This window comes from Balaenoptera ricei, chromosome 16, assembly GCF_028023285.1.
Source record: "Balaenoptera ricei isolate mBalRic1 chromosome 16, mBalRic1.hap2, whole genome shotgun sequence".
Classification (NCBI taxonomy): Eukaryota; Metazoa; Chordata; class Mammalia; order Artiodactyla; family Balaenopteridae; genus Balaenoptera; species Balaenoptera ricei.
The window spans coordinates 27,340,665-27,366,507 of NC_082654.1; the positions used below are offsets into that span (position 1 = coordinate 27,340,665).

The following is a 25,843-nucleotide window of genomic DNA, read 5'->3' on the forward strand; positions in this document are numbered from 1 at the left end:
GGAGGGGAAAGAGCGGAGGGGCGCGCGCTTAGAGCCGAGGCCCTGTCTGGGGCTCTCCGGGCCGGCGGCCTTACGGACGGAGGCCGAGGAAGACCTGCAGAGGTGGCGGCGGCCGGGGGCAGGAGGATGGTGCAGAAGGAGAGCCAGGCGGCGCTGGAGGAGCGGGAGAGCGAGCTCAACTCCAACCCTGCCGCCTCCGCGGGTGCATCGTTGGAGCCGCAGGCAGCTCCAGCCCCCGGAGAAGACAACCCAACCGGGGCTGGGGGAGCAGCGGTGGCCGGGGCGGCAGGAGGGGCTCGGAGGTTCCTCTGTGGCGTGGTGGAAGGTGAGCGCTGTGGCGCGGGCTGGGCAAGAGCGTCTTTCATCTCTCTCCACCTTAGTAGTAATACGTTCTTTCCTTTTTTGCGGGGGGAGGGGGCTCTAAAAGGGGGTTATTCCCTTGGGTCTGAAATTTGACCCGTCTGAAATTTGACCCTGCTGAAATGAGGGAAGAGGCGAGAGGATGGGCAGGTCTTTTCTCGCGTTCTGAAACGGCGTCGAATTCCCTCCCGGCTATTAACAAGCCTGACCCCACCCGCCTTGGGCTTGGAGCCAGGCATGCTCCAGTGGAGGCGGTGTAAGGAGCCTAGTCTTAGGCTCTGAGTTTTACGTCTTTGTACCTTGGGATGTTATTCCCTAGGGTGGTTTGTGTTCAAATGGAGAGATGTGTGTAGTTTTGTTGTCCCCACCCTTTGGAAAAAAGACTACCCGTACAGGTGTGCTACTTTGTATTCCTGGAGTGAAGAGAAGCACTGTCGGCTTACGGTTTTAAAAATTCCTTTTTGCTTAGAACTTTTGTTCTTGTGTTTTTTTGTTTGTTCTTGTGTTTTTGTTTGTTTTTTTTGCTGGCCAGTCCCGAACCCCCCACCCTTTGAAGATTGATTTGCAGCCTAGAAAATTGCCCTTTGCCAACTACTGTGCCTTGGCTCTGAGGGATGAAGCTTTGACTTTAATAGTATCTGAGATACGGAATTTTAGTGACTGCAGAAGAGGTGTAAAAATTCCCTTCTCGCTTCCTTCCTTCCCATTTCCATTTAAAAGGAATGATGGACTTTTTTGGTGGTTGGGGAAAATGACCAGAAGATTCACAGTTTATGAATGTAATGAACAAATGTTCGGCTGTGCATTCTAAGCGAAGCATGAATCAGTTTCATTATTGCTCTTTCCTTGAGTACAGCATGTATTTGAACTTTCTTAAGTATTTTGGCTGACCCAGGGTTTTTTAGCTGTATACTTTATTAGTTCTCTCCTATATGTGGTGTGCATAGGAGTAACACTGTAAAAAATACTGGTCTTTATGAAAAAAAAAAAAGATGTGGAAAAGGAAAGGATTGTCCTCTTGGTTGAGAGCTTTGGTACTCACGGAGTATTCATTTGAAAGATGGGTGGTGGTTATGCTATTTTAGATAAAGTTTGATTGCAGGAGAGAACAGACTAATTGGCAGCTACCATAAGGAATGAAACGGTTCAGCAAAGTTAACTGTCTTGCAGAATTTTCGGGAAAACAGAATGGAAAACTGCCTGTGTATTTGACTGGAGTCAGTGTTTATGAAAACATGATTGCTTTGTTTGATTTATCCATTGATGTATATATAGGGCTAGAATCTGTACTTTTGTTATGTTAGATCTTGGGGTGGAGGGTGGGAAAGGAGTGCTGGGGGATTAGAAATTTTACAGCTAGACTAAAGTGAGTCTAAGGAAACTTGCCTGTCCATTACACCTTCAGTAATTATGGAGAAAAGTTAGTTGTGGTTTAGATCAGTTGGTTTGTTTTTCAGAATAGTATTAAAAGGCAACTAGTCTACTTAGAATTGTCTTATCTGTCGTCTTTTCTCCTTCCAATTCCCTAGTATATTTTCTTGGTGACTGAGCACCTGATATTTTTTTGGTGTTTGTTTTGCTTTTCTTTCCCTCGCAGACCTTTGTTGATTTTATTTATTTATTATTTATTTTTGAGGTTAATTTGTACTTTTATTTGTCAGTATAATTTAACTACAGTGGCCTGCAAGCTTTTTTGATCTAAAAAGTATATTTTACATCACAATCCAACAAATGCACACACGTATATAATATGTATACATATATAAAAGTGAAACAAAAGTTTTGCTAAAAACGTCTACCCTGAGTGTTAATTCTTTTTTTTTTTTTTTTTAAGATTTTTTTTAAACCAAGTATGAACTGCACTGACACATCATAATCACCAAAGTCCCCGGTTCATCTTAGGTTCAGTTTAATGAAGTGAATAGTGTTGCATGTTCTATGGACAGACCTTTGTTGATTTTAACTCATGTGTAACAGCACTGCTTCCTCTTTGCCGTGCCAATAACTAAAACCATGAACCTTACTCTCAAAGAGCAAAGTTAGGATTTCTGAAGATTAAAGTGTTAGGCACTTGAAAAAAAAATTTTTTTTTTTCATGTTGAAGCAGCTCTAAAGGAAAGTTTAATGCCTACTACTTTAAGAGAAAAATGATAATACAGAGTGTTGTAGGAAAGCTATAAAGACTTGTAAAATTCACCTAATACTTTAAATCACCTGTAAGAGAGTAACCATTGAATTGTCCAGATTGAAAGTGCCACAGTTTCATATATTAGTATGTAACGAATTTTTCTTTGGCCTGTCATTGTCTTTGTGGTGCAGAGTAACTATTCTATCTAGAGTGGAGCTTATTACTGTTCAGAAATTTTGGTTTTTGAGTTAGTTTTTTAAACTGTGTGTGTGTGTGTGTGTGTGTGTGTGTGTGTAAGGAACATTATGTGTTCAAAACACAATTTGAACCATTTTTATGATACTCCTGGGAGGTTGTCCTTATCTCTTGCAGATGATTAGACTGAAACAGGTGGAAAATAAAGGTTAGGCAAGCTGTAAGGTGTGATTAGCACAAGCCACAGCTCTAAATACCAGTTTGGTGCTTATACCACTACTTAAGTCATCATTCTGCAGTTCTGTTTCTTGCAGTGTGCATTACTGTTGCTTTGCCCCCACATAGGATACTCTGGAGTGAGTCACATTCTTGAATTTTCAGTTGTTCATACATTTGCTCTGGAATTGAGATTGCTTGAGAGTTTCCTGTTTGGGCCAGTTCCAATGTTGAATTCTGTTTTGAGTGTAGTTTAAGGCATTTTTTGGATACCTTTTATAATTTTGGGAACCAAAAAAAAAAGCCATCATAAAATTAGATCAATCAGATTCTTTTCTAATTCTGTCCCTGGTTTTTTCCCTACCTTATTTGTTTTTGCCCCTTCCCCCTCTAAAAGTGGTTTAACTCCCCTTCTAGGTAGTAATAGTTATTATTAGCAGTTTGTGGTTACTTTGCTTCCCCTTTCCCCACTGTAAGATTGAGATAATCTTTTTATAAGTTAGATTTAAATATATTTGGTCTTTTTTGGCAGTGAAAAGAGATGATGTTTAGCTATTTTTAGGTGACTTTATCACATAAATAATACGTGTTCATGGTAGAAAAATCAGAAAATTTACCTAAGCAAAAAGGGAATTAAAATCACTTTAAAATATCGCCCCAAAACACCTTAATGTTTTACTAAACATCCTTCAGCTCTTTGTATATTGTACATGTTTTTTACAAAGTGGTATTGTATGTATTATAACCTGCTTTTCTCAGTAGACAGTTTTATCACATTCTTATAATTTCATTCTTACTTTGGATCTAGGATTTTATGGAAGACCATGGGTTATGGAGCAGAGAAAAGAACTCTTTAGAAGGTAATTTTTTTATTATGTGAAGGAGAGTCTTAAACGATTAACGTTTCTTTTTTTTTTTTTTTTTTTTTAACATTTCCTTTTGTTTGAGAAATGCACTGAATAGACCAGGTGCAGTTTGATGATTTCTCAGTTGCAGAAGTTACTTTACCTTGGTCTTTTTCCTCTTCTTCGCCTAAGCCAGTGGTTCTCAAACTTTCCTGGGAAAGCTGGATAGGTTTTGGGCTCACCTGTCTTACTCAGAGCTGTTGTATTTTTATTTAAGACTGTTTAATATGTTGACATTCCTTATAATTTTTAATTTTTTACAACTCCACTGGATTACAAAAAGGTTAAAAGCTACTGCCCCAGAATATTAGCTTTTTAAGAGATGGAGCTGCTCCAAGAAAAGGAAAAAAAGTGAGATTTACAGGTTATACATGTTGCCTGTTTATATACATGTAATTTTTTCTCCTCTTAAGGCTCCAGAAATGGGAATTAAATACATATTTGTATGCTCCAAAAGATGACTACAAACATAGGATGTTTTGGCGAGAGATGTATTCAGTGGAGGAAGCTGGTAATCTTTTTCTTTTTAATCCATAAATTCTGAGTACATGGAGAAAACAGCTATATTTTAAATGTAGTTGTACAAGAATTAAGTATTCCACTTTCACTTTGTAGGTAGTTTTCTTTTATATGGTAACTCTGTGTGTTAGTGCATATTGAAAGAGTAGCTCTAACGATGTGTAGCCATGGTGTGATTTACAGGTATGCCAGTCTGACTTCACCTGTTCTGTGGTCATAAATTGTGCTTTTTAACTTCTGCCAGTGGACTAAACAGTGGGCCATTAGACAAAGAGGTGCTGAAGCAGGGCTAGGCCTAGGGCAAGGCAAGTGAGGGGCCTGCCGGCAGTGCAAATTTTAAAGGACTCCAAAAATCAGTAATCAAGATAAATAATACTTTATTATCCATTTTTTAAACCAGAACTAATGCAAAAAATCCACGAACAAAATACCAAAATTTTAAATAAAGATAGGGTTAGTACTACTGATCCTTCTGCTTCAGGCTCAAGTATGGCTTGGTCTTGACCACTTGATTTCTGTTACTGGTCCTGTCTTTATTTAAAATGAAGAAGGGCCTCACCCTAGTCTGGGCCTATACTGAAGTGGAAAGCCATCCTGAACTATCCTTGTTACATGTGTTCTTATGTTGAGTTAGTTACATAAAATTCATAAATAAGAGAAGTAAATTAGACAAGTGGTGCTTTTCTTTGGGGACTTGATTGAATGGGGGAACATTTTCATACCTGGAATTAAATGGTAGCTAACAAGATATTTGGTTACAGAGCCCAGTCAAGGCACTGAAGGCAGAAAGTTTTCTTAAATTATGAAAAGCAATTAAAACTCGATCTAGTGTTGTTGTTTACTACTCTATATAACTTAAGTGTCTTCAACTTGATTATTTTCTGGTGATGCTGGTAATGAAATTTAATATGATCAAAATATAGTCAAATGACTATCTTGAGATACCACTGAAAGTTATTTAAAGATATATCCTGTGGTATGGAATAGTCAATTTACTTAGGAATTATGGAATTATGGAGCTATGACATTATGGAATGTCAATTAGGAAAATTGTCTTTCACATTTTAGAGACTTAAAACTGTGATGAATATTTTTCTTGTAGTTAACAAAGGTGTCAAGATTGTTAAGGCCATCAGTCACTTAACCCTGGTTCTTAAGAACACATTTTTCTTTTTTTCCAAATTATAAAGTTGCTATATGTAGATGTATTTATTTAGGAATTCCAGTTTTACAAAGACAGCAGAAACAAAAGCATACCTCTGAAATACTATAGGAAATAAAAATGTTTTGTATTCAGTAAGAGAATTGATGCTTAATTCAGTATTTTTGAGAAATGGCAATGCTTTTATTGAGTTCAGGGTGACGTTAAATCACATCAGGTTTGTGCCATTACGTATTGTCACATTGGACCTGACAATTTTGTAGAATTTAAGGGACTTTTTTTTTTCTTGACTCATTGAAAATTGGAAAAAATAACCTTCAGTTTAAAGATGACGGCTCTTTTAGTTTTTGTGGTGCTTTCTAAAATCACGGACTCTATTCTTTAGAGCAACTTATGACTCTCATCTCTGCTGCACGGGAATATGAGATAGAGTTCATCTATGCTATCTCACCTGGATTGGATATTACCTTTTCTAACCCCAAGGAAGTATCTACATTGAAACGCAAACTGGACCAGGTAATTTCCTTACTTTTTCATTATTTTTCCCTGAATCAGTACATGAAACTAAAAGTTTTCTGAGTTGCTTTTATGATGTAAAAAGGAAACCAAATTCATAGTACTTCTTTGTTTCTGTGCAAATTTTTTACTTTAACTCTTTTGATAAGAGGAATCTTTTCTAAAGTGAGTCAAAAGAGCTTTACTGGAGGTACCATTGCTTCTCAAACTTCAGTTTGCATGAGAACTACCTAAAAACAATGCTTAGAAGTGATGCTTAAAAGGGTTCTTATAGGCTCCATTCCCAGAGATTCTTAATATAGACTTGAGGTGGAGACTTACCTCAGATTCCAGGAGATTCTGTGTGGTCCAGAGTCACATTTCTGGAACCTCTCTTGGGTGCCTGACTGAATTTCTGAGTGAGGTTATAGAAATAGGGTTCACTCAGGTATATGGACAAGAGATGTAATTCAGTTTGGACATGATTGGCTAGTTTCCCAAAATGAGAAGAAAAACTAGGTAAACGTGTAAGCTGTTGGTGAACCTGGAGTCTAAATTCTGCTTAACATAAAAGCTGCACATATTTTTTGGTAAAGTTAAGTGTGCTGTTTTTTAAAATATATATATGTTTCTTTTTTTTTTTTTTTTTTTTTTTGGCCGTGTGGTATGCGGGATCTTAGTTCCCTACCAGGGATCGAACCCGCACCCCCTGCATTGGAAGCGCGGAGTCTTCACCACTGGACCGCCAGGGATGTGTCCCCATATGTTTCTTTAAGCAAAAGTTTATATTGGATTTCCCTGGCGGTCCAGTGGTGAAGACTCTGCGCTTCCAATGCGCGGGGTGCGGGTTCGATCCCTGGTCAGGGAACGAAGAAATCCCGCATGCCGCGCAGTGTGGCCTTTAAAAAAAAAAAAACAAATTATATTATTGGTGGCATTAAAGTGGCTGGTAAAAAATTTAAAGTAGTTTGGGAGGTCCCTGGCAGTCCAGGGGATAGGACTTGGCGCTTTCACTGCTGGGGCCAGGTTCAGTCTCTTTTCAGGGGACTAAGATCCCACAAGCCGTGTGGTACAGCCAAAAAAAAAAAATTTTAAAGTAGTTAAATTTCTGTGAATAAGCTTTTAAAAGGTTATTTACCTATTTGATCATATTCTACTATGTTGGTCTTTCTGATTGATGGCTTAGATTTATGTGCAAAGAAATTAATTAGCATCAGTGTATCTTGACTGGAACAGGTGACTTGGGTTTGTCATGTCTTAGAGTTTATTTATTGTTCATGGTTTTTTGGGGTTTTTTTCTGTTTGGTTTTCTGTAGTTGACAGTGAAGGAGGTAGAAGGATAAGCCGCATTATAAAAGCTTTGTTAGACATACTGGCATATTGCATTCAAACCCAAATGAAAAAATGGGTCCCAAAACTGTCTAGCTGTTTAACATGGAAAATATAAAGGCAATGGCTTGGCATTGAACATTCTACTAAGGAAAATATTTGACTTTTAAGTATAACTATTAAGTATATACTTTAATATTTGAAATTCTGTGTTTTTTACTCTGTAAGATGAGCTGGTAAAGCATCTTGTTTTTTTTTTCTTTTCCTAGGTTTCTCAGTTTGGATGCAGGTCATTTGCCTTGCTTTTTGATGATATTGACCATAATATGTGTGCAGCTGACAAAGAGGTATTCAGTTCTTTTGCTCATGCCCAGGTCTCCATCACAAATGAAATTTATCAGTACCTAGGAGAGCCAGAAACTTTCCTCTTCTGTCCCACAGGTATTGTATATAATAGCTTTATATTTAACTAGTCTTCTTGAAATATATAACTTTCAAAAGACCATGTATGGGCTTTATTGTGTTGTCCCCTCTCCCTTTGGTATATAAAGGTAGGAATTCTTTTTCTAGAAGATATTTCTGTACATCTTAAATTGCAGAGATTTTAGGGATTAATAAATGACAACTGAATAGGCAAAAGATTTTATGTATTTTTTCGGTACTGGAAGTATATGAACATTACATGTTCAGGATTAGAGGAGGGGATAGTATTATAAAAATGAAAGCTAGAAAAAAGCAAATTTACATTGCTTTTAACTTAGTCACTTCTCATATCCTCCTACTTGTTCCTTTTTTCTGCCCTTGCATATCTGTATCCCTTTTCATTCCTCCCACTCCCATCTGGGCTCTTAACTTGCAGTAGTCAGCATAGAAAGCTTAATAATTTTTTCCCCCTTTTCCTTTTTTTCCCCCCTCTCATCTCTCCCTGGTTTCTTCCATTGAAAATGTTTTCTCTCTTTTTTTGCCTCTCAAAATTCAGCCTATAAGAAAACTTCCCTAGGCTTGACTTCTTGTTCAGGAAGAGTTAAATAAGTTCTAAGAAATTTTAGACTGAATTTATTTAACTGTGTATATGTCTGTCTTAGAGTATTGTGAGCCATGAACCTTATCTCAGTGGTCTGATACTATGGGAATACTCAGTGTTTAATAAGATCATACTTGGTAATTACTTAATTCACTGCAAATTATAATCAATTGTAGTTGAGTACTAATAGCCAGGGGCCTAATAATTGCATTCTTTCTATTATGATATTATCAATCCAGTCTATCTGGCCTCTGATTGTAACTGAGAAATGTAGGCAATTCAGAATTATGTAGAAAATGGTAAAAATTCTAATTATTTCTTTAGTAAACTTGTATTTCTGGTGACCGTAGGACCATAAGGATTGATCTGTCCTAATACTGGAGGAAGAATATCAGATTTTATGATTTGATTTTTTTTTTTTTAATAAGTTGAGTCATAAATGAACTACCCACTTGAGTTTACTTCTTTTGGGACATGACATGGAGGCCTTTTATCATTTGGATGAAAATAATTTAGAATTCAAAAACTCATGACCATTTCACTCCTGACTGTTTTACTGATTAATTTTTCCCCCTACATTCAGAATATTGTGGCACTTTCTGTTATCCAAATGTGTCTCAGTCTCCTTATTTAAGGACTGTGGGTGAAAAGCTCCTACCTGGAATTGAGGTGCTGTGGACAGGTAAGTCTTAAAAGATTTAGACAGTAAAACTTTTAATTAACTCGGACCTTGGGAGTTGGTTGTTCTGGTTAATTGGATACTTTTATTTATTTTTAAAGTTTATTTTTATTTTTTATTTTTGGCTGCGTTGGGTCTTGGCTGCTGCACGCGGGCTTTCTCTAATTGCAGCAAGTGGGGGCTGCACTTTGTTGCAGTGCGCGGGCTTCTCATCACGGTGGTTTCTCTTGTTGCGGAGCACGGGCTCTAGGCTCGCGGGCTTCAGTAGTTGTGGCTCACGGCTTCTAGAGCGCAGGCTCAGTAGTTGTAGCGCACGGGCTTAGTTGCTCCGCGGCACGTGGGATCTTCCCGGACCAGGGCTCAAACCTGTGTCCCCTGCTTTGGCAGGTGGATTCTCAACCACTGCGCCACCAGGGAAGCCCCTAATTGGATACTTTTAAAAAGCTGAGCCTTAACCAGAACATTTTGTTATTAATTCTCTTTCTTTTACAAAGTACACATTCTTCACTTAGTATTAAAAACATCTTTGAGGTTTTATAAGCAGAAACTAACACACCATTGTAAAGCAATTATACTCCAACACAGATGTTAAAAAAAAAATCTTTGAGGATTTTTCAGTGAGTCTGAATATCAGTTACTGATAAACAGTAGATCTGTAGGGATCTGGGCTAACAGGTATTGATCCCAGCACTAGGAGAATGTTGTATTTTATAAAATGAAAGCTGTAATGCTAGATTGACAGTTAGTAATCAGTGAGCTGTATTAGCTTTCATTCTAAGAATTAAGGGCAGAAACCCTCCCAGGGTTTAGGTTAATTAGACTTTGTCTAATTGAGGATATATTATAATGGTAAAAAATGGTTAACATGGAAATTTCTTTCTTATTGATGTATCACTTTGAGGAAAGTTACCCAAACCTTAAATATTCCTACCTTTTAACCACTAATTCTATTTCTGGGAATCTGATCTGAGGAAATATAGGGCAAGGGGAATAAAGCTGAGTAAAAGGACATGTTGCTGTGTTGTTTTAAAAAGAAAAATTGTTAGAAAATATAACAAGGAAAATAAAAAATTATATGCAGTATATTTTGAAGAACCATGTACGAGAGTCTTTTTTTGTTGTTGTTTTTGTTTTAAAAAATTTCCTCTGAGGATTTATTTATTTATTTAATGTATTAATTTATTTATTTATTAAAACATCTTTATTGGAGTATAATTGCTTTACAATGGTGTGTTAGTTTCTGCTTTATAACAAAGTGAATCAGCTATATGTATACATATATTCCCATATCTCTTCCCTCTCGCATCTCCCTCCCTCCCGCCCTCCCTACCCACCCCTCTAGGTGGTCACAAAGCACCGAGGTGATCTCCCTGTGCTATGCGGCTGCTTCCCACTAGTTATCTATTTTACGTTTGGTAGTGTATATATGTTCATGCCACTCTCTTGTATGAGGGTCTTTTAATATATGGTGGTCATTATTTCTAGGTCCCAAAGTTGTTTCTAAAGAAATTCCAGTAGAATCCATTGAAGAGGTTTCTAAGATTATTAAGAGAGCTCCAGTAATCTGGGATAACATTCATGCTAATGATTATGATCAGAAGAGACTATTTCTGGGCCCATACAAAGGAAGATCTACAGAACTGATCCCGCGGTTAAAAGGAGTCTTGACTAATCCAAATTGTGAATTTGAAGCCAACTATGTTGCTATCCACACCCTTGCCACCTGGTACAAATCAAACATGAATGGAGTGAGGAAAGATGTAGTGATGAGTAAGTAGATGACTTAATTCTTGACTTTGGGAGGAGAGTTGGGATTAAGTAGAACCATTGGCAAGTATGCATTCTTTTGTCATCAAGATTTAAGAGGATTTTTTTAAGGTGTTTAGTTCTGTGAATGAGATGTATATGATAGAAAAAGGGCTGCTTGGACTGCCTTTGGGCAAGTTACTTAATAACTTCTTGGCCTCAGTTCTTTGTTTTTAAAATGTGACTTAGCCTTTGAAGTCTGAGTAACTAGACAAGGTAGTTTTTTACTGTTCCTGTTATCCCTTGAATAATTCTGATTGAATTTGTGTTTTCAGGTGATTTTATTAAATGGTGTATTTTAGATGGCTAAATATTCTCCTCTGAGTTACTTAACATATAATTTAAGTTCAGCTTACATTTATGAAACATTTTCTCATTTTAGACATTGGCTTACTGATTTTTATTTATGAAAAATTCCTAATTGAGTTCCAAGTAGGAGAATGCTGACTAGTTGTTTATTCACTAACATTTAAACACCTATTTATCAGACACTAAGGATGCAAAGAATAAAATAGTCCCTACTTCGAAAGAATTTAGTCTGGTGTTAGATAAAGCAGATAGGCAACTGTACTATAGAATGATAAGTGCTGAGATAATTATCTACAGAGTGCTAGGGGGAACACAGGAGGCAGTGATTACTTCTGCTAAGCAAGAGTGCTGATAAATGATTTCATAGAGGAGGAGTTACTTACACTGGGTCAAAGTATGAGTAAAGTGTGCTGGGCATTAAAGGGTTGGTGGGCTAGAGATGAAAATACTAGACACTGAAAATTTCAAGTTACCTGAATTTTGGCCCATTGGGGGGTATTGAAATGTCACATTATGGTGCTTAGTGGTATGTAGTTGAAAGTTGTGTTGTGTCTCAGTTCTGTACCCCTACTTCCAGTTCTGTTTATTGAATTAATGCTTCCCTTCAAGGCTCAGTCATTGTCACCCCCTTCTCCCTAGTAAAAAACACAGAGTTAGGGATATAATCTCAGTCCTCTCTGTATACATGGCTGTTAGTATCTACCTCTTTTAAGGCAGAGCATGAAGCACGTTAACGACTAGTGGACCTTAGCCAGACTGGCCTATGTGCAGGGAAAAAAGAAGGAAAGCTAAGAATAGTGGGTTTTGAATACCAAGCCAAAGAGAGTTCAGACTTAATTTTCTCTACCACTCTCCTGGTTCTTCATTATATGCTTATTATCTGTGCTCATATGTGGGCTCTCTATCAATTTTCTCTTCTCCCCTCAATGCATTTATTAATTTGCCCATTATTTTTTCATAATTATTTGCCTTTTTAAGTTATAAGCCCCTGATAGGGAATCTTTTCTTTATGGGAAGTATAGTGCCTTTAACCTTGCATTCCCAATAATTGATTATAAGTGGACATTTATGACTGACTTGTCCAGTGATTCTAAAGTTAATGTTTATTATTTCAGTTGGAATTTTACATTTAGCAGTGCATTTAGATGACTATTCTAGGTGAAGTGGTTCAGTGAAGGGTCTTGGTTGTGTTTGCATTATTATGCTTAAGGTTTGTTCTTGTTCCAGTTCTTTGCTTCTCTGGTTTTACCGTAACAATTAGTGTTTTGTAATGAAAACTGTTTTTGTGCTCTTTCTCTTTTTTTTTGCAGCTGACAGTGAAGACAGTACTGTGTCAATCCAGATAAAGTTAGAAAATGAAGGCAGTGACGAAGATATAGAAACTGATGTACTCTATAGTCCACAGATGGCTCTAAAGTTAGCTTTAACAGAATGGTTGCAGGAGTTTGGCGTACCTCATCAGTACAGCAGTGAGTTTGGCCTTTCTTTGTAAGGGGGTTGGATCACATTGTTTGAGACATAAAGAACATTTGTGATGTGTCTTCTTATAGGCCTGCCAAGCAAAATGAAATTTAGGAATCTAGAGGATAAGGTTTTTAAAATTTTACTTTTGGTCTTAAATAGCTTTTATTTTGACGGAATGCTAATTTGTTTTTTTATATATATATATAAATTTATTTATTTTATTTATTTATTTTTGGCTGTGTTGGGTCTTTGTTGCTGCGCATGGGCTTCCTCTAGTTGTGGTGAGCAGGGGCTACTCTTCGTTGCAGTGCGTGGGCTTCTCATTGCGGTGGCTTCTCGTTGCGGAGCACAGGCTCTAGGCGCGTGGGCTTTAGTAGTTGTGGCACACGGGCTCTAGAGCACAGGCTCAGTAGTTGTGGCGCACGGGCTTTAGCTGCTCCGCAGCATGTGGGATCTTCCCAGACCAGGGATCGAACCCCTGTCCCCTGCATTGGCAGGCGGATTCTCAACCACTGCGCCACTAGGGAAGCCCGCTAATTTGTTTTTTTTTTTTCGCTAAGTTGTTTTTAAATATCTTTTTTTGAAGTAGTTTTTAAATACAGAGCTTCAAAAGAGAAGAAAGTAATAGGTGTTGGCATGTTTATGATCTGTGTTTCCCCTCCTCTCTTCCCTTCCCCACCTCCCAGTGGTTTAGAGAAATTGTACTTTCTTGGGGCTCAAATTATTTGGAATCTCAAATTGAGGCTCTTAGTTAGAGATATGATAAGAAGAAAACATTTCTCTAGATCTAATTTGTTCTGCTTCTAATTCTGATTATCTTTCTGGCAATTTGTTTTTATAGGTAGGCAAGTTGCACACAGTGGGGCTAAAGCAAATGTAGTAGATGGGACTCCTCTAGTTGCAGCACCCTCTTTAAATGCCACAACTGTAGTTACAACCGTTTACCAGGAGCCCATTATGAGCCAGGGAGCAGCCTTGAGTGGTGAGCCTACAGCTATGACCAAGGAAGAAGAAAAGAAACAGCCAGATGAGGAACCCATGGACATGGTAGTGGAAAAACAGGAAGAAACAGACCACAAGAATGACAATCAAATACTAACTGAAATTGTTGAAGCTAAAATGGCAGAGGAATTGAAACCAATGGACACTGATAAAGAGAGCATAGCTGAATCAAAATCCCCAGAGATGTCTATGCAGGAAGATTGCATTAGTGATATTGCCCCGATGCAGACTGATGAACAGACAAACAAGGAGCAGTTTGTGCCTGGTCCAAATGAGAAGCCTTTGTACACTGCAGAACCGGTAACTCTGGAGGATTTGCAGTTACTTGCTGACCTATTCTACCTTCCTTATGAGCATGGACCCAAAGGAGCGCAGATGTTACGGGAGTTCCAGTGGCTTCGAGCAAATAGCAGTGTTGTCAGTGTCAATTGTAAAGGAAAAGACTCTGAAAAAGTGAGTATGTTTAATTTATCTGTTTCTCTGGCCTGGATGGGTCCCCATGCTGTTGATACAGGGGAGGTCTTAAATGAGAATTGACCACATCTTAGAATGTGTTCTGTAAAGTAGGTACGGACTCTGCTGAATCTGATATATACAGTTCCTTAGTTTGACCTTATAGGAGGTAGGAATGAAGGAAAGTCAAAATTGATTATTTTAGGAATATTTGTCAGTTTGGGGAGACAGACTTTTATTGTTTGTCTTTAAAAGTTGAAGCCCATTGATTCTTTAATGTTTAGTATAAATTTGCAGGTACCTGATAATATAAACAGCTTAGTTTATAAGCTGTGTTTTAGATTGTTGTTAAACTTTCAATTTTTTGAGTGTTTTTATTGATCCTCAATAGATTGAAGAATGGCGGTCACGGGCAGCCAAGTTTGAAGAGATGTGCGGACTAGTGATGGGCATGTTCACTCGGCTCTCCAATTGTGCCAACAGGACAATCCTTTATGACATGTACTCCTATGTTTGGGATATCAAGAGTATAATGTCTATGGTGAAGTCTTTTGTACAGTGGTTAGGTAGGTATACCAGTAGTAATCTCTTCTCCTCAGATATATTGTCCCTTAAAAAAAAAGACATTATCCCATAGGGAGAAAAACATTTAGGGAATTGACGAATTTCCAACTGTGTTTAAATTCTTTGCCTAGATTTCAAAGGTGTACCCATTGTTACAGACTTGAGGTGCAAGCCTCAGTAAATACACTGAGCACGTTGATTTTTCTCCCTTGGGCTAATTCAGCATAAATATCTTGAAAATGTGTTAGAAAGTACTGACTTTAACTTGCTCTGACTGAATGCTTCCTGGATGGAACCATGTATACCACTTTTATTTGATTTGGAGATGAGACACTATGAATTGTGACTCTGTAAGCTCTCTGCTGCTTGCTGTGTCTTGATGACATTAATGCTGTGTTTAACAGAACAATTGCCGAAATGACCTAAGGGGGCCTGGAAAGAGGAAGCCATCCTCCCAGCCCTGTGCGCATGCGAGCTTTAGTGGTAGGCTATTCTGGTGCTACTTGGTATTATTTCACAGAGCTTTTTCTTTATGCCTCTACCAAGTAATTGGTTTTAGCAGGGGATAAAAATTGCAATCCCCTGAAAACTCTGCTTCATTAAATGGACTTCTCTTTTGAAAACAGTGATTTTTTTTTTTTTTTTTTAATTCTCAAACTTGGTAAAAAGCACCAGCATGGCCAAGTTTCTTCAGGGATCGCATTTCATTTCCAGGTTTTCAGTCCAGCTATAAGGAATATCTGATGGACTTATGCATAGCACACAGCAGGCAGCAAGGCTAACTGACGTGTCATAGTTTTCATAGTAGTCACAAATACTATGATGGGTTACATACTGTTGGTTGTGAAATAGAAGTGTGAAACCTGTGAGCTTAGAGTAACTCAGGAGTAGTAGCAAAAAGATGTCTCACTTTCTGCGTATATACTTTTGGACTCTTAAATATAAAAAAAAATTTTTTCTTGTGATACAGCTAATTAGCTAAAAATAGAGTCTCTCATTGTTAATTTGAAAGTAGAGGGAATTCCCTGGCTGTCCGGTGGTTAGGATTCCACGCTTCCATTGCAGTGGGCATGGGCTCGATCCCTAGTCCGGGCACTACCCACAAGCCATGAGGCATGGCCAAAAATAAATAAATAAATTGGGGAAAAAAGAAAATAGAGAATTTTGGGTTCCTGTATATGTAGCACAACAGGTAAAAGAATTTTGACCTCCTCTTGTTAAAAGGCTCCAAGATACCTCTTCTCTGTGATACACATCTGCCCTTAGGCTTAGGAAAAATCTCTGTATTGATTATTGGATGATGGCATTTGCCTTCCAGGCTTTTGGCCAGGAGGATATAATTAACCCTTACAGAGATTGAAGTCCTTAAGTTTCCAACCTGCAATCCGGATTATTAAGTTTGAGAAAGTGTTGCTTAAAACATTTGATACTCAGCTTTTAATTCAAGAATTACTAAAAATTCTTGATTTTATACAGTATTGCTGCTTTTTCCTCTCAGGCTTTACCTCTGTACTGTGCAGTTATGGGGGCAGCTTTCCCAGATTGTATATAGCTGTTGTACAATCTCAAGGTCAGAGCATTTTAGAAGCTTTAAATAATCATCTAGGCATCCACATAGCTTTACAACAGCTCACGAAAAAGAGAGTATTTTCATGGTTCTATAGTAATTTCAGGGAGTTACTGATTAGTGCCCTTTGTTTTCCTCTAGTCTCCAGTCCAGCTGGCATTCAGTCCTTTAAAGAATGTGGCTATGCAGTACTTTTGATTACTAACGACTTCTATTATCTTCTTCCCCATTGTGTACAGATGGGAGAATCCTCAGCACAAGTTCTACTACTATTGGATGGACAGCGGCAGATGTTCACAGCGCGTCATGATTAATTAGTTTAACTTAAAAGGTTCTGTGAGGTAGCTCAGGTAGATTTAAGGGCAGTAGGCATGAACTGAAGTCACGTTTGCGCAGCGACTGAGGCATTAACCATGTTTTCATTTATACAGCTCTTCGTACATGCAGCTTTTTATTGTAATAGTTGGAAGTGCTAGTTATGTTGTAGTCTCAAAGTGAGGGGTAGGGGAAATTGGCTCATCTTAAAGTTTGAGACGTGTTGTTTTTTCCTGCAGTGTAAGTTTACACTGAGCTATGGAATGGGGCAGGTTCTCTTCATAACCTAAATTTTGACCCTATTTCATATTTATTTTACAAATATTACATTATATATATATTCTTAAGTACCCCTACCCCTGAAAAATGACAACCCTGGATATAATCTCTTAATGGGCCTGAATTGTCAACAAAAAAATTGGTTTGCTTTGGGACTGTCTGACTAGCACACTGTGTATCGTACTGATGAGACTGTTAACTTGAACAGGAGGTAGAATGCTGTCTTCAATTGGAAAAGAACTATATTGCGCTGCTTTATCTTGTCAGAAGACTAGGCAGGTGATTTTGATTTGGCCTCCAAATTATCTTTTAATTATCTTATTAGCTTCCTTTATTGCCTATGGAAGGCAATTATAATTTGCTTTTAATTATCTCTTATTATTAGCTTCCTTTATTGCCTGTGGAGTTGGTTAAGTGGTGACCTTAAATGCTGACTTTTGGGCCTCAAAGCCTGCCACTCCATGTGTGAGCTAAGTGCACTGCAAAGATTATAGTGGTTGATCAGAGGAGCCAGATAACTGTCATACTTTCAAGAAAAGTATGTTTTAGCTGTGGACAAATTAGGAGCATCAGTTGGCTCTCCTTAGTTCTCAGAATCTGTCAGACTGGTGTTGTTACTAGCCAAGTCTGAATTTGGATTGTCCTTGTCAGAAAAAAAAAAGTACTCACTGTGTTTCATTGTCAACTTACTGAATAGTTTCTTTTACTTATTCTGCTGACCGTAGTTTTCTGACAAGATTAACCCCTTTTCCCCCCTTTTTCCCTTCCCTGTACCCTTCCTCAAAATGTAAAATGTGACTTCAGACAAGTTTAATTCCTTCATGGGCTGTGATAATAAAATGTCTCATCAATCTCACTTCATTTCACTTTAAAGTTACTGTAATTTTGCTACAGAGCAAGCAGCTGCCTTGAGTTTTACAGCTGTACCTAGGGAATATATAAGCGTGACCCAGACAAACTTGACACTTTTTCCTTCCAATAATTTAAGAAAGGGTAGAACTCTTTCACTAGAAAAGTGATTATTCATTGATCAGAAGAAGGAACATCAGTATTGAAATTCCATTACAAATTAAAAAAAATTATTATCACAGCCTTGTCCTGAAACCCTGGATTATTACTGTTAGCTGTTTCCACAAAGTGTTTGTTAGTTTGTTGGACGTTTGAGACCCCAGGAAATCCCCTTTCTCGTAACGTTCTCCGCTTGGATCTGATCTCAACAGGGTGTCGTAGTCATTCTTCAGCACAGTTCTTAATTGGAGACCAAGAACCCTGGGCCTTTAGAGGTGGTCTAGCAGGAGAGTTCCAGGTATCAATATGAATTCACAACTGAATTGACGTTTTCTTTGTCTTATGAGAAACCTTATGTTGCGCATCAGATGGCTGGAAGGATTGGTCTGCCGAAGGCTTTCTAGTCCCAAATTCAATTAGTTACATAGCTGGATTTTAAATCAAATTTTCCTCCTCTTTCGCAGTAATTTCTGAAGGAGATGCTGCCAATTCCCCCCCGCGCCTGCGAAGCGCAGCGGCTCTAGGTATACACTTCACATTGTTTCTTTGCAGGTCGCACAGCATTTTAATCTGCGCCCGCAATGCACAATGCGCGCATGCTTGTCTGCCAGTGGAAACTCCATGAGCAAAAAGGATGAATAATTATGCAAATGAATGGTGAAAGGGCTTTTGGATATTTTCCCAATTATTTTATAAGTAATACTTGTACTTGAAAGAACAGTCCAGGAATGAAAATTTGAACAAAATATGAAGTTTATTTGCTGTTGGAATTTGTTCATGGACTTTCAGGTGCTCTACTTTTCTCCCCCCAACAGGTGCTCTGCTGCGCACAGCAAACTGAAGCGCATTGCTTTGGGGATAAAGCGTCTCCTGGACAGATAACCCTCTTCAGACCAAACCTCTCCTCCTGACAGTCTGTTCTGCCATCTTTTAGTGAGAGATGGTCTATATAAGATTGGTTTAAAAGATAGATTTGTCATAATTGGAATAGAATTTTTTTTTTTTACTGTATATTTAAATCCCCAGTAGTATGCCACTAAAGCTATGTAACTCAGTTTGGGTAATTTCTATTCAGAAGCACTCCCCTTCCCCAGCAAAGAGGTGTTTTTATTAGTAAAGCATAGCACACCCCTCTTCTTTAGGTCTGCCTGCAGTAGCCAGTTAATGTTAAGTTGGTAATCTGCAGTGCACACTCATTAAAAAAAGTAAATATCTTCCCAACACTAATCATCTCCCTTTTTTTTCTTCCCACAGCGTTTGCTGCCAATTGATGGGGCAAATGACCTCTTTTTTCAACCACCCCCACTGACTCCAACCTCCAAAGTTTATACTATCAGACCATACTTTCCTAAAGATGAGGTAATCGTCTACCTGTCAACTTGGTGTATGGTTATGGTGAACACTTAATCCTTTCCTTTGAACTCCCTGGTTAAAAGAATCAGTTTTGTGTCTTAAAACTTTAGATGGAGAAAGTTTAACTAAAACATTGAACATGGGATGTTTAAAGAAGAGCTGAAGGAGTTTAGACTCAACATCTCGTGTCAGTTCTTTAAAAAAAAAAAAAAAGATGAAATGTATTCAGAGTTGGAATTACTGAGCGATGTCTGAATGATCTGTTGTTCTCAGCTGATTTTCTCCTATATATTTTCTGCAGTTTTCAGTTGTGAAGTGCTTATAGGCTGCTTGATAATCAGCTATAGAAATAAAAAGCATGCCTGCTTAAAGACAATAACATGTTTTAAGCATTTGGGATCTCTCAGAAAACTGAGAGAGACTCAGCCTCATAGTTTGCTGGATTTTGAATCCACTACTTACTGTCTAAAACTATCCCCTGCAAAGCAGTTCTCACTGTTTACTATAACCATGCTATTTTCTACTGGCTTTACAAATAAGACTCAATAAATCTCTATTTAACAAAGCAGAGGTGATATTTATGACAAGCCAAACGTTTTGTTACTCCCTCTTCTAGAAGTCCATTCTGACTTACGAGTCATATTGTTGTTAAATTCTGTTGCCATTTTTCTTGATGTGTTGCTTAACTAGATTATATTTTCAGGCTTCCGTGTACAAGATTTGCAGAGAAATGTATGACGATGGAGTCGGTTTACCTTTTCAAAGTCAGCCTGACCTTATTGGAGACAAGTATGTGATGAAGTATTCGGATTTGTTGGATTTGGGAGTAGACGTTTCATAGCCAGGTTTATCAGGTTGAGGGGAGGTGCTGACTGGAAATAGAGTTTTTTAGAAGTCCTACTTTAGTTGTAATAAAATCTGAGCATTAATATGTGTATATTTCCAGTTTGTATTTACATCAAATGTAGATTCCACGCATTGTCATGCGAGTGTATTGGGCCTTACATCACTGAATTCTAATGTTTTGTGTAAGTAACTTAACTCACTCTGGTCTCTTTTCTTGTGAGCAGGTTAGTAGGAGGGCTGCTTTCCCTCAGCCTGGATTACTGTTTTGTCCTAGAAGATGAAGATGGCATATGTGGTTATGCCCTGGGCACTGTAGATGTGACCCCCTTCATTAAAAAATGTAAAATTTCCTGGATTCCCTTCATGCAGGAGAAGTATACCAAACCAAATGGTGACAAAGAACTCTCTGAGGCTGAGGTAATACACAGATTTAGAATTATACAATGGTAATTTTTTAGAAAATAAAATACTTATTAAAATAAAAAAACAAGCAGATATATCTTAAAATCCCAATGCTTACTAAATTTCTTACAGAGAAGAATTGTTAGGGCTTATTCTTATTAGCATGGTATTTTCCACTGTTCCCTACAGTTTTTGATTTGGAAGCGTTGTAATACTTTCTCAAGTAAAAGCACAACGTAGACAATTAAAGAACCTTCTTTCTCCCTCTCTTTCTGTTTTGAAGCACCAAACTTAAGGATGTTATGGTCTCTTCTTTGGGTACTCAGGGCAAGTTTAGGTAATTAAAAATCTCTCATTTGCGTGCTAATGAAGCTAACTTACTTTCTCAATAATGCATTTCTCATGGTAATTAAAAACTAATAGGAATGAACTTTAAAAATAGTTTCTTCTTGAGGATAATTTTTATTTTCAATAAATACTTTTAGAGAATATACTTAGACTCGTATTTGTGACATTGTCTCTATGTAATAGGAGGCTGGGTTGGATTAGGCTCCCTTACTTGGGATTTCATCGACATGACTGCAGCATGCTGGTGATTGAGCTGTTGATGTGTTGCTTTTCCATATCTGACAGTTCTCAGCATAGGAACCTATGAAGAAAAACCAGTGTGTCTCTTATAAACTTTTTTGTAAAAATTGTGGTAAAGCATACATAACATAAAATTTACTGTTTTAACCATATTTTAGTGTACAGTTCAGTAGTGTTAAATACATTCACATTTTTGTGCAATACAAGCTTTTTAAAAATTGTTTTATTTTGAATTATTTTTTATTTTGAATAATTTTAGATGTACAGAAGTTACAAAGATAATACAGAGTTCCAGTATACCCTTCACCCATTTTCTACATTTGTCCTAGTCTAAGAAACCAACTTTGGTACATTACTATAAACTCCTCACCTTACTTACCAGTTTTTCCACTAATGTCCTTTATCTGTTCCAGGATCCAATCCAGTATACCACATTACATTTAGACAAACTTTTAAAAAAATAAAAACGCTTCAGCTAGAATTATAAGCTAATTAATTCTGCATGTGGTAATTTTATAATTACCAGAAGAGTTATTGAATATTGCTTTCCTTTTCCTGTTACTGAGTTCTGTAGTTGGGATATATGGATTCATAATGAGTAGCTACTGAAAGTCAAGAGATTCTTCCTAATTTTTACAGAAAATTATGTTGAGTTTCCATGAAGAACAGGAAGTGTTGCCAGAAACTTTCCTTGCCAACTTCCCTTCTCTGATAAAGATGGATATTCACAAAAAAGTAACTGATCCAAGTGTAGCCAAAAGCATGATGGCTTGCCTCCTGTCTTCACTGAAGGCTAATGGTGAGTACATATTTGTAGAGTTGCTGGTATTTGGGCTAGGTGGGGACAGGACTCTATTTTAGGATAAAAAGAAAAAAGTGAATTTACATTCCCTTCTCCACCATTTATGGTTTTGCTTCTGAATTATTAGTGCTGCAAGAATTGGATGTGTATTAATCATTGAAAAATACTGCTCTTTTACACTATGAATGCTTATTTTGAGCCCCAATTAAATGAGAAGTGTACGTTTATTTTGCTAGGAGACTTATAAATGATAGTTGAAAATTAAACGAACCTCGGGAAGACTTCATTTAGGAATGCAGAGTCGCTAATGTTTTTTGAGTTTGTTACTTAAACCTTCAAAAATACTTTGCTGTACCTTAGTGGTATGAAAACTTTTTCTGTAAAGGGCCAGGTATTGAGTATTTTGGGCTTTAAAAAGGCAACATACAGTGTTCCGTTGCTTGTTCTTTTTTTAAACAACCTTTTAAAGCTGTAAAAAAACAAAAACAACTTTTTAGCCTTTGGCAATACAAAAATGGGCAGCTTGTGGAGCACTAAGTAGAGGGTTCTTGATGTGTGAGGATGGACTTTTGTTGCATCTTTATATCATTTGATTCAGTGGTGTCCCCTTTGTGGGATAATTTAAACACCTCTTTCGATGAAAGTATAATTCTCAGTGTTGTGCTTGGAACTGAATCATGCAGGTGTATGAGGTATGTCTTTAACATATAAAACACATTCTGGTTGTATTGGCTTGCGACATAGGCTGGAATAGGCTCTGCCCTGTAGGTCCCTCAAAGATACTTTACATAAATATATTGTAACATTCAACAGAGGTATCCTTTGCCTTGAGGTTTCTTACAACCTCTTTGCCAAAAGATTTTCTTTCTGGGGAAGAGTTACCATGCAAAAAAAAATTTTTTTTGAAGTATATTTGACAATTAAGAATTGTATATATTTAAGGTGTACAATTTGATGACTTGAAATACATTGTGAAATAATCACCATATTAAAGCTAGTTAACGTATCCATTACTTTAAGGTAGTTATCACTGCAGTATTGATGAATATAAATTTTGGCTTTTGATATAAATTTTAAAAATTGTATGAAATTTAGGGGCTGGTATAGATAAGCCAGTACTATGATCTTTTTGAAATATATTAAAGATTAATTACAATTCATATTCATAATTCTCCGAATTAAGTGACATTTATATTTTGATTTTTTTTTTTTTTTTTTTTTTCCCTAGGCTCTCGAGGGGCTTTCTGTGAAGTGAGACCTGATGATAAAAGAATTTTGGAATTTTACAGCAAGTTAGGCTGTTTTGAAATTGCAAAAATGGAAGGATTTCCAAAGGATGTGGTTATACTTGGTCGGAGCCTGTGACGTTTGTTGGCACTATGAACTGTTGGGAAGTCTCTTCACTTCACCTGGTGGGTGGTGGTTGGGGTCTTCATACAGCTCAGCCTCTGGAGCAGCAACAGATCGGCTAATTCAGATTGGAAATAAAGAGGACTATGTAAAACTCACTCATCATGCTTAGAGACTACTCGCTGGTTGGAAAAAGATAGTATTGCTGTAAATCCTGTATGAAAGAGATGTGGGCCTCCTTATTGGGTCTTGTGTTAGGTGCCAAGACCTCTTACGTGGGCTTATAGGGAGGGGGTCTTCAATAAATGTAGTCAGCACTGTTTTCTGCATCCAGTGTGGTTGCATTTCTCACCTAAGAGTAATCAAAATCATTTGTCATCCTCCTTGGCTTATTGAATGAAATGTACCTCATTCTTTGGGGACATGGCAAAGATGAGAAAGATTTGGTTTCAGAGGCTTCAGGGTGGAGAGTCCAAGTGGGATGGTTATGGCATAGTTTAAGCTGAATAAATGATTTCAATTTGGGCGGTTTTTCTGCTTTTTGTAAAGCCTTGGCCAGTTGTCTCTTGTGACCATTATTGGTTCAGGCATGTTGTGCTTTGTAGGGACAAATGTGCAGTTGTTTGTGGCAAAAGCCTAAAAATGACAAACTTGTAAATTATTTTGTATATAAACTAAACTAGCTGTAACCTGACTATCCTTTGTGTTTACTGTTTTTGTAATTTTCCTTTTGAAAATGAAAGGGTGTGGTTCAAGCTGGCACTTTGAATATGTAAATCAGTGGAAAGTGTATTTTCTTTACTTTTGTCTTTGTTTTTTTAGAAGTTTTATTATTTTCGAAGTGCCTCCCACCTAGGGCTAGGCCATGACCACTTTGGGTACCAGAGCCTAACTTCATAGGACTCAATCTGTTGCAAAGTGCAGTCACTTCTGGAAATTAACCTCAGTTCAGGTCAGCATGTGAAATGTTAGTTTTGACTTCTGGCAAGTAGGGTTCAGGGACTGATTGATCCCATTTGCGCACAGGTCAGTTGTCCTTTAATTTCAAGACCTGTTACTACTGGTTTTATTAAATCAGAGTCTTTAGTTCTTGCATGTTTGTATCAGATTTAAAAGAATGAGCACACTTTAACCAATGAATTACGGTTACCCTTTTCTCTTTCCTTTAACCACAGGTTCTGAAAGCTTTCAAGTATTTTAATTTAGATTGGGTGTGTTTAAGGGTTCTGAGCATGAGGCTAGCAGGTAATCTCTGCAGGATTCATTTTTTTAATCATGGCTGGCTGGCTTCTCCATAGATTGGTAACAGTATTTTGTTATCTTGCTTCCCTGCAGTTTTGTATCAGCAGTTTAACTTTGAGCTGAGAGTGGGGAGGGTCAAGGAGAAGGAAATTTAAAACATTTTCTTTCATAGATTTCCATCAGTGTGGGCTTTGAAAAGAGAGTCTTTTAAAGCATTGTACCTAGTGACTTTCAACCAAAGCCTGTGAGTGTGAATGGGTGAGATGAACGAAGGAGGCCTCTTCACATTCAGGGTTAGAAACCTGCAACTGATAGCAGGATATGTAAGGTATGTTGGACAACGGGAACCAAGTTTGCGTTTTCAAGGGCTGAGATGAAGGGAAGGTCTCTACAAGATACGGTTTAAAACGGCTTAATGTCATTTGGTTTTCTCTTTAAGTACATTTTGTACACTAGTGGACAGTTCTAGCATTTTATCTGGAGGATTCATTCAATGGTCGTCATCCTGTGGAATCAGGATTTTTAGCAAGTTTGCTGCAGCTTTATCTTGGCTTTTAATAAGTTTGGCTGGTGTTCTGGTCACAGAGCTAACTATGAAACATGTCCACGCTGCTAGGATTGTTCAGTGCTATGCTATCCATCTTCTATTGTTACGACTATTTATTACGGTTGGGTGGTATTCCATTGATTGTTTAGATCACAGCTCTCAGTTCCTGTAGAAAACGAACTGTAAAACCATCTGAAGACCATACAAGAGGCAAAATAAAACTTGAAGTGAATGTGTGTGGTCGTGTACTGTGTAAACCTCCTTCCTGTTTCTGCCTCCTACCTTTTCTCCTGCCCTTGCATTCCTGAGCAAGTGTTCCTCCTTTCCACAGCTATTCCACCTTAGGGACTGGATCTTAAAGGCAGTTCTCTCCCACTTCTATCTCCACTAAAAGATTGCCTTCCATATTTTCCCTCAAGGCAAAACAAAAGAAAAGTAGACTGGCTAAGCCACCCTCTTGCCACAATTATAACCTGGGGGTAAGTTAGGGCAGCTAGTTTGAGTTCCTGCCACCTAATAGAATAAGGAACACAGTTGCCTGATAATTTGGTCAAAAGGTGAAAGTTGGGGGCGTAGCCCAAATTATGAGGCGGGAGTCTAAGACAGAAAGGTGTTCCTGGACTAGCGAGCCTCCTCTGTCAGGAGCAGCAATTAGTCCCACGCTTGAGCTAACGTGCTATGCTAGCAAGCACCAGCATCCAGCCAGCATCTGAAGTTCAGTGAAGATACGCCACCATCTGGATAGTGAGCTGAAGGGTTGTTAGAGCAGGGAGTACATCCAGGAGAGGATCGAGTGGTTGGGATACAAAGTACCCGGAGCTGCAAGTCTTCCTTCAGACTCCTCGGTTGCCTTGAAGGGAAGGCAAATCTGAGCGTATTCGCTTTTATAGGAAAAACGCTGCACTGTATCTCGCCTTTGCTGGGGGAATTGGAA

The 25,843-nt window shown here is 37.9% G+C and overlaps 1 protein-coding gene across 2 annotated transcripts; it reads left to right on the forward strand.

Moving 5' to 3' along the window:
• On the forward strand, nt 1-25,141 carry OGA (O-GlcNAcase). 2 transcript variants are annotated; one of them, XM_059899325.1, is made up of 16 exons: nt 1-325; nt 3,708-3,759; nt 4,218-4,315; nt 5,871-6,001; nt 7,579-7,750; nt 8,917-9,015; nt 10,498-10,782; nt 12,438-12,596; nt 13,433-14,046; nt 14,438-14,612; nt 17,992-18,077; nt 19,034-19,138; nt 19,836-19,921; nt 20,203-20,395; nt 21,608-21,767; nt 22,999-25,141. In XM_059899325.1, the coding sequence occupies exons 1-16, from the start codon at nt 127-129 to the stop codon at nt 23,133-23,135; spliced, it is 2,751 nt and encodes a 916-aa protein (XP_059755308.1). In that variant the 5' UTR covers nt 1-126; the 3' UTR covers nt 23,136-25,141. The 2 variants fall into 2 exon arrangements, with proteins under 2 accessions (XP_059755308.1, XP_059755309.1); XM_059899326.1 differs by lacking the exons at nt 17,992-18,077; nt 19,836-19,921; nt 20,203-20,395; nt 21,608-21,767; nt 22,999-25,141 and having other exon boundaries at nt 5-325; nt 19,034-19,137.
• Nucleotides 25,142-25,843: the final 702 nt, after the last annotated feature.

Excerpts from the sequence above, each read along its gene's own strand:
- OGA (XM_059899325.1), top strand. The coding sequence starts at position 127 with ATGGTGCAGAAGGAGAGCCAGGCGGCGCTGGAGGAGCGGGAGAGCGAG. Across the intron at positions 7,751-8,916 it reads TTTCCTCTTCTGTCCCACAG|AATATTGTGGCACTTTCTGT; the intron begins GTATTGTATATA and ends CCCTACATTCAG. Across the intron at positions 14,047-14,437 it reads AAGGAAAAGACTCTGAAAAA|ATTGAAGAATGGCGGTCACG; the intron begins GTGAGTATGTTT and ends GATCCTCAATAG.